Raw genomic sequence first — 9,012 nt, forward strand, 5'->3', positions numbered from 1 at the left:
TAGATTTTGCCCATAATATTCACCTAAATGACCAGTATGGCTAACTACTGATGTCCTTTGTCTGGCAATGCTTTGTAATTGGACACTAACGAAAATGAGATGGTAGTATTACAGTACACAACTTCAGGGTAGTAAAATATTGCAATGCTTGGACGTTTACTTTTCTTTCAAAAAAGAGATGATTACATTTTGACAAAGTTTTCATAGAAAAAGACAGCACAGAAATGTTGATTGGTGTTCATTGTGTGTGAAATATGCAGGTCAGAATTCAAGGTAGAAAGTGAAATGTATGGCACTACTGCTCCTTGGGCCAGTGCTGTTTCATCCAGTACTGTCCTGCCGACAAAATGCTGAAGCAGCAACAAAAGTGAATAAATGAAATAAATAAAGATCTTAGGTTCTTCTATATTCTGTATTCAAATATTCAAATTCAAATATTCAAATATATGTTTTCACATATTCTGAATATATCGGATGTAATAACTAAACGTCAACAGTTAGATAAGGATTCAGTCTGAATTGGTAAGGTCAGTTTCCTGCCTATACCAGTAGTTGTAATTGGTACAATTGCCTGTACTTGATTTTTAAAGCTTATGCATCTTTTCCATTCCGAGAAACACGATGTAATCATATGAGCCCTGATATACTTGAGGGACATACAGCTTCAAGCACATGAATAGATTCTTACTATGAATCATTTTCTAGTTAGACCACTGCTTCAAAGCCTTCGCTTTTAAAAGGACAGGTGTCTCTGACATTGGCGAATGAACACTATTTCCATTTTCAACACGTTTCTCAGTAGAACCTGCTCTCTCAGGTTAGCCAGTTCTGCTGTGCTCGCTACGGTAACTGAAAAGAGAGTGAGTGAAAACAGATGTTTGAATCTATATTGCTCCGTGTGTCTGGTGTTAAAGCTTGAGGTTATCTAGCTGAAGACATAAAAGAATTGAAGCAGGTTTGAGCTGCAGGCTTCACGCAGGCACACTGCAGCAGGCAGTCAGGGCGCACACCTGGCCATGGGGTTTGAATGAGCACAGCCAATGTGAGTTCAGTAAACATGTGCTGCTTGCCTCTGAGAAATAAAAGAAAACAACTCACATTTGAACAACTTAAAAGAATACCCGACAAAACTGAAGATTCTCGATATACATCACGGCTAACGCTTACTCCCCTTTTAAGGCTGTCCTGAAGCGTTTAGTAAAAATGGCACTATTTGATGTTTCGAGTCAACTAATTTCTTTATTTGACACGAATGTCCTTCTGTGCGTGTGTGTTGAGATTTGTTAAAATGCCTGTTAGTGTGCAGAATGTTCTAAAACATGTTGTAAAATGCCCAACATCAGGCCAAGGAGGCATAAACAGATCAAACCTCAAAGCACTTGGAGGACCGTGTAATACTTTTTGCTTGTTGCACATTGAGGATCAGATGCCCAATTTTACGGATATAGACGAGAGTGGTGCATCTCTTGATCTGTGCTTTCCGTTGCTTTGTGTAATAGTCTTGATGATGGAAAGGTTTCGTGGCTCCAAACTGGAAACTTTGATTTTTGAAATTTGGTAGCTCTTTGCAAAATAATTTAGAGAATGGAGCATTAAGTGAGAATAAATGATAATTTAGGTTGAGACCAATTGAAATGAACCATCTACTATTAACTTTATGATTTGAAGTGAGACCAAGAGAATGAAAATATGCACAGTTATTCAAATAATGTAATGTTATATAATAACATATACAGTATAATGATACATAATAAGTTAGTGATAACCAGTTAACTTTTTGTTCTATGTTTCCTGTGTGTCATGTAGAAATATGGGTGTGTGAATATGAATGTATGTGCGTGTGTGTGTGTGTGTGTGTGTGTGTGTGTGAGGATGTCTCTGACTCTGACTCACTCTGATAGGCTCAGTGAGTGTTAAGGAAGCATCACAGGCCTGGTTAAATGTAGTTCCTGCCCTGCTGTTTGGTAGATGAGGGACAGCAGAGGAGCAGCAGAGCTCATCGAACACACACACTCACACACACACCTTCTGTTGCCAAAGCCCACAAAGGGACGGACAAAAATGACCCTCACACACATATTGACTCTGGTGTGCCTGTGGACACAAGGTATGGCTTCTCCACTGTAGCAAGATGTTTAGATGTCATATTCACAGGGTTTCAACAGTTGTCTGCTTGATTTATTGAATACCGAGAGCTCTGTCAACATGACTTGTACTACTGGTTAATTGTTTTTTCTCATCTCTGAATGGTTTGCAGTGCTTAATTTGGTTTATCATTTGGAAATTGTTTGTCTTATATATGCTGTAGTGTATTGTTGGGAGTAACTGACTGTTATGAGAGATATACGATGTTGTGTTTGTGGTTGTGTACTAGGCCCATACATGCAAATCATACGTACACCTTACAAAAATGGTGTATTTTGGAAATGCACGCTTCTGGAACAATGAGCCAATGTCTATGTACTTCTCTGTAGCTTAGTGATATCTTATTCAAGTCTTATTCAAGATTTTTTAGGCAGGCATCATTTAGAGTTCAAACCGCTGTCATCTTTTTACTACAGAGCACATTCCGATTCACGGATGAAAATGACAGTTGGCTACCAAGAATTAATGTGTTTAATTTCTGCAAATATTTCCTTTAATTTGATTTCAAGAAAATGTGAACAAATCCTTTTCGGTCTTTTAGAGTTTTCCAACCTTTGGATGTGTGCCAAAGAAACTGAAATAACATTTATTGTTTGGTACTGTTTGTTAGATGCTTCAAACAAGATATTGGAAATGAACCTCACTGAAACTTTAGTCTGTACAAACCCTGTTAGATTAAGATTTATCTCACATTGAGGTTACTCTCCTGAAACTTGATGCCCTGTTCCGAAATGAACACTGCCAATTGCAATATTTAGAAGTTTTAAAGAAATCTGGCTCTGACTGATGCACTGATTGTAAGTCGCTTTGGTAAAAAGCGTCTGCCAAATAACTAAATTGTAATTGTAAATTGTTTCAATTGTAATTGTAATATTTAGAACTTGTAAAGGTTTCAACTGTAATTGTAATATTTAGAATTTGAAACATGAAAGTGTTTTCATTTGTTGAGCATATATGTTGCATTTTCTCTGAAACCCACATGATACAGAAAGAAGAAAAAACGTTTTTCCAAAAAAAAAAAAAAAAAAACAGAGAGAGAACTTAGAGCCACATTCTGAAAGCAATTATGTAATACCCTGTCTCCATTCTATGAGACTGACATGTACGATTTCCATTCCTACTACACAACTACTGCAAGGAAAATATTGGCAACCACATCAGCAACTTTGATAATAGTTTAGTTTGTCATCTTAAACTCCTTTGTCAATTTTTCATCATCTGTTCTGTCTCTCTGATGTCCGTTATGCAATTTTCTTAGCACATTTGAAATCTCCCGCAAGGCATACCAAGGCCCACAAGGTTTCTGTTAGATAACTGTAGGATTCAGAGACATATTCTCAACACTCAAGACACATATTCTCAACACTCAGACACTGACTTTTAGTATTCGGCCAGCGACCAAAGGCTTGATAATTTAATGACATGAAATAGCTCAGGGCATATTTCATATTGCATACCTACTGTTCAGAATAGGGCCGTCTGATTCCAACATTCACGTATGGGTGATTTGTTCCATGGGCTTCTCTGTATCAGTGCGATTTCATGTAATAGAGTCAAACTCATTGTAGAGCAGTTTCATCAGTTACGCAGTACTCATCACCACAGTACAGCTGTTTGATGACTGTTTTTTGATTTTGTTTTGCTTTTTTCTCCACAGTGGCTAAAACAAGGGAACTTTATCCTAAGGTGGGGGGCTCAGAAACGCTGACCTGTGAGTGCCCTGACCGAACCTGCCAGAGAGTCTTCTGGTACCGCTTCCTTAAACAGAGTGGCACCTATCAGTTTCTCATGCAATATAACTCTGCAGGAAGAGAGCTCCACGCTGATGGTGTGAGTAACAAAACCTGCAGGGGCTCGGTCAGAGAAGGAGTCAAGACACAGTTCAGCCTGCGTCTCCTCAACCTTCAGCCAAATGACACCGGCGTGTATTCCTGTGTCCTTCAGTCTACTAGCGCATCCCAACAAGACCTTTACCCGCCCGGGTACTTCATCAGGCCAGGAGGTGAGTCATGTCACTGAGTCACGATGACTGAGGAGAACTGTGCAGGAACTTCTGTGGGTCTTTATACCATAGATGGGTCAATATGTGATGTAAATCTATGGCAAAAGAGAGGTCAGTTGAGCAATGTGTCTGAGTTTGGGTTTGAAGTTTTTCTAAGACAGCGATGAGAATTCTTGTGCGCCGTCTTTGAAGACGTGCCTCCTACTGTTCTCGAGCTTGGTCGTGCTGCACACTTTGAATTTGTCGTCGCATTGTAAGAGGTATGGAATTTGTAAGTGGCCTCTTGAATACAGAAAATTCAGTTTAATTTATATGTTGTTTTGACTTGAATCAATACCATTCTTTAACAATAAAAAGGAAGATCTGAAATAATTGCGTTTGTTAAAACTGTCGTAACTTCTGCAGAACTTCCTTGTGTCAAAGTGTACTCCAGTGACATATTTATTTGTATACATAATTGCATTTGTTATTAAATCTGCAACTGCCATCCACAAATTTCTGCTTCAGGTGTAACTATGTGTTACTTTTACAGTTAATGTCGATATCCCTAGCTATTAGATGCATCGACTAATATGGCTTTTCTTTATTTTCTTTTTCTATTTCCACTGGATGGTTGGAAATCTAGAGGAAATAATTGTGTATCAGTTGTAGTCTCATGTATTGCTGTGAAGCTCTTTCATGGCAATAATCTCATATTCAGAAACAGCCAGTGTATATTTTACACATAGCATATTCTGTCATTGAGTTTACATGAAAAATAAAAAACTGTTCTATCAGTTCAGTAAATGCTGTATTCTTTCCTCTCCAGTTCCCCGTCCAACATCGCCTCCTCCACTAACAAGTCCAACCGTTAAACCCGTTAATCGCTGTCGCTGTAAGAATCAGAGAACATTTGGCTCTTCTAAAGGTACACACACATGTTTAAGCAGCCCCTATCAATGTTTCCAGTTATGGGCGTGTTTGGCCCTTACCAGAGTGCAGAAAATTAAACTGGAAGTTTCAACGTATGGCTTGGTAATTTGTTGCATTGGTTCGGTTTTGAATGTTGTGCAGTATTCTGTTTTGTGACTCGTGTTTTCTAGCCGGGTGTGAACCTGAGATAATCTGGACACTGACTGGATTGGTTGCAACACTGGCTGTAGTACTGACTGGCACCTTGTATTACTTTAGCCGTGAGTACACGCAAACGCATAATGATGTATGTTTGAACACTTCTTGACATGCACTTGCATTTCAAAAGTTGGGGATTGCAGAATCCATAAATCTCTCTTGATCCACAGTTTAATCCAGTGGAATATTTACGTTAAAGAAAGATGCTTTGTTAGTCTGAGCCTCAACCAGATTGGGCCGCTGAGGCTCGCTAGGTTTAAAGAAGATCAAAGTTCACGTTTTTGTGAAATTTGTCATCAAGTGTATTTATGGTCTCTTGAAGGTTCTAAAATAGATAGGCTTTCTATGTCGGAATGGATTTATTTATTTGTTTTGTCTTGTTAAGTTTTATCCTGCTTACATGTGAATATTGTTTGATGCCCCAGGTCTACCCAAAAAGTGCAGGCATAACGTCAGGTAAGTCTCTGTCTGTCTATCCGTCTGTCTGTCTGTCTGTCTGTCTGTCGGTCGGTCTGTCCGTCTGCCCGTCTGTCCGTCCGTCCGTCTGTCTGTCTGTCTGTCTGTCTGTCTGTTTGTCTATCTGTCTGTCTGTCTGTCTGTCCGCCTGTCTGTTGCTCTAACTCGCACTCTCTCCCTCCCTGTGTACGAATTTCGTTGCACCAATATATTGCTCGTTTTTGATGACAATGTTGTTTTTTAATTGATTTTCTCCTGTGCCTTCCAATCTCTAGGAAGAAGCAGCTTAAGTGAAGCAGAGGATCAGTTCTGTCAGTGGGGTAACAGACACCTCAGAATCTCTTTTCAGCTCAACCCGCCACGTCAACCACCAGACAAACTGAGAAATGGATCAGCTACAGTTTATGAGAAGTGCAAATTTCACAAGATTTGTTTGTAGTATTTTTTTGTTTCATACCACATTAAACATATGTATGGAAATGGTTCGTTTTAACATTAAGCCTGTTTGTGTGGACAACAGCATGGGGTCACTTACAGAAACTTAGTTAAATAAAAACAAACAAGATATTTTTTCTTTAATTGAATTCATAGATGTGAAAGTCATTCATACTTCAAGTTTTTCTTTATGTTTGATTGGACTCTGAATGGCGTGTTCTTGTAGGGAGGGCACCGGAGAGCAAAACTATTGTTCATCAGTTGCAACACTGATATTTTGTAAAGTAATAAGTTGAATTTTGAACTTTCAAGCTGTTCATAGAATGAATAAAAAATGTCAATAGAGATGTAAATATAAATGTATTATTGCAGCTTCCACAGTACTTGATAACATATCAGTGCTATGACAGATGTATGTTAGGTTTTGCCCTGTTCTCTCCTACTGATATTGATAGAGATGGGTTCATCAAATCCTTTCAGCGCTGTTTTAGAGAACATTTATCTTTTGCCGTTTTAGGAAAAAATGAGTTCAAATTTTATCAGACAATTTATGTTGAGTTCTATTCATCAGCAAGATAAGATTCATTTTCCCTCTTGCAAAAAAGCAGCGCATCATGTTGTGTTTAAGAAACTTATGTAGAATTTTCTCCTTATGCATGTTTCTATTGTATTGCATCATATAGTTTTGTGTAAAGTTTACCGAGATTTGTTAATTATTAAAAATTCTTCTTTTGTATATATGATTTTGATGTGGAGTGCTGTCTGTTAAACAGTTTTTCTCATGTGCGTGTGTGCGTGTGTGCGTGCGTGTGTGCGTGCGTGCGTGTGTGCGTGCGTGCGTGCGTGCGTGCGTGCGTGTGTGTGTGTGTGTGTGTGTGTGTGTAAGAGACAGATACAGAGAGAGAACATGCCAGAGAGAGGGAGAGAGAGAAAGCGAGAGAGAAAAGGGGCAGAGAGAAAGAGGGAGAAAGTTATGTATTATTCCATAAACATTTATTGTCACAGTTTTGGGGCTTGTCACAAGTTTTATTCTGGCATGCTATGTATGTTGTACATCATTACCATATGAGTTGTTTTCTGAGAGTGTGTCGGTTTGCATGTGACCGTTATCCTCGGTTTCTCTTTTGAAGATGTCACTCATTAGTAGCAAGTGGTATTCCTCTTCCTCTGTGTGTCTTATGCTTTCAGAGACAATATTTGTTTCTATTTACACAGAAATGCTACTCTGTCAATTACCTCTACAGTCTGCCATCAAATTAACAAAACCCAGCACCTCAGTACCTGGAGTCTTAAATATCAACTCCAACATGTACTTTTTAGACTGCAGCTCATAGATAACATATATAGATTATGACACCATTCTTTCACACATGGAAACTATAGGAAACAATTGAATTTTAATTCTTCTCTGACACTTTAACTCTGGATTTGAAGACATGTACCCGACCCCTTCCTGTGTGTGTGTTTGTGTGTGTGTGTGTATGTGTGTGTGTGTGTGAGAGAGAGAGAGAGAGAGAGAGAGTGTTTTGAAGAGAGAACGCTATCTCCCTCATCACTCGCTCATCTTTGAGCTTCTCGTCACTGCGCAGATACAAAAAGACCACAAAGAAACCACAGACCATGCCACAGTCAGAGCGACAGAAAGAAACACAGAGAGAGAGAGAGAGAGAGAGAGACAAGTGCTCACACAGTTCCATGATACACCGATGTGTTACTTTTGCCCTTCTAGCATTTTCACAGTAGTTCTTTTTTTTGTGTACCACACAGAGGGAACTCAAGTAATTTGGCCAAGCTCACCTGGCTAAAGAGTCATTGAAACATATACACAGGGAGACCCCTGAGTATAATCAAAACTGTCAAACTGTAAGTTGTGTGGGAGAGGATTACTGAAAGTGCTCTGAACAAAGGGGGGCAGAGACAAATACAGATCTCAGTGCAGATAAATCCGTCTTCATCCAAAACAGCTACTGGACCAGTTTGTCTTTCAGACGGGTCTACTTCTAGCTCAGGTTTTTTCCCCATCTACAATAGTCTGCTGTTTACCCAGGGGGACACAGACACATCAACACAGGGCTCTTAATGTAAAATCTATATTAAAATAGAAATTACTATGTGTAGGAAAACAGTAATTTCACACATAGTATTTTTATTTTACACCAATTTTATTTTGGAGGCATCTGGTATATACGGTGAACATTATGCTGAAGGACATATGGACTAACCAACATACAAAACCAAAGCACATTGCTCAAGTCAGAATATTGTTTTACAAATGGATTAATACAAATATCTACTGTAGTTTATAAAAAAAAAAAAAAGACAATCTGTGTTGAATGATCTAACCCAAACAACACGTCTTCAAGTCGGCCCATTTTCCTACACAGTTTCTTCACTGAGGATATATGTTCTCTGTTGACAGTTAGGCCAGTGTAATAAACCAATGTGAGTGGGTCACTTGTCAGTATCTGCTGTAAGTGGATGGACTGATTGACCTAAATCTTAAGTCAAGTGCATATTTTAAATTCTATAGACCACTAACATAAAGCTAGAGTGAAGACTGACTGAGTGCTTCTGACACTGAAAGCAATGTGTCACACAACACGTAATTCTTCACTGTGCGTATTATTGAGTGCATTGTGACAGGTTCCAGGCTGACTGGATTAGGACATCAGGACAGAGAAATGAAAACACACACTAATGAAAATGTCCTGGGGATCCATATCAACCCATAACTCAAACATAATTGCAGTTTTATTACAACAACAACAACAACAACATCAAAAACAACAACAACAATATGTGTAATCGTGAATCGTAATCAAAATTATCACAGGTCCCAGATCATAATTCATACGCCATGAATT

At 38.7% G+C, this 9,012-nt stretch overlaps 1 protein-coding gene across 1 annotated transcript; it reads left to right on the plus strand.

Annotated features, from left to right (window-relative positions):
- Positions 1–2,061: 2,061 nt before the first annotated feature.
- On the plus strand, positions 2,062–8,564 carry cd8b (cd8 beta). Its single transcript, XM_030768007.1, has 5 exons — positions 2,062–2,107; positions 3,803–4,147; positions 5,230–5,319; positions 5,683–5,708; positions 8,448–8,564. The coding sequence occupies exons 1-5, from the start codon at positions 2,062–2,064 to the stop codon at positions 8,562–8,564; spliced, it is 624 nt and encodes a 207-aa protein (XP_030623867.1).
- Positions 8,565–9,012: the final 448 nt, after the last annotated feature.

The sequence above is a fragment of the Chanos chanos genome, chromosome 3 (genome assembly GCF_902362185.1).
Source record: "Chanos chanos chromosome 3, fChaCha1.1, whole genome shotgun sequence".
In the NCBI taxonomy this organism is placed as follows: Eukaryota; Metazoa; Chordata; class Actinopteri; order Gonorynchiformes; family Chanidae; genus Chanos; species Chanos chanos.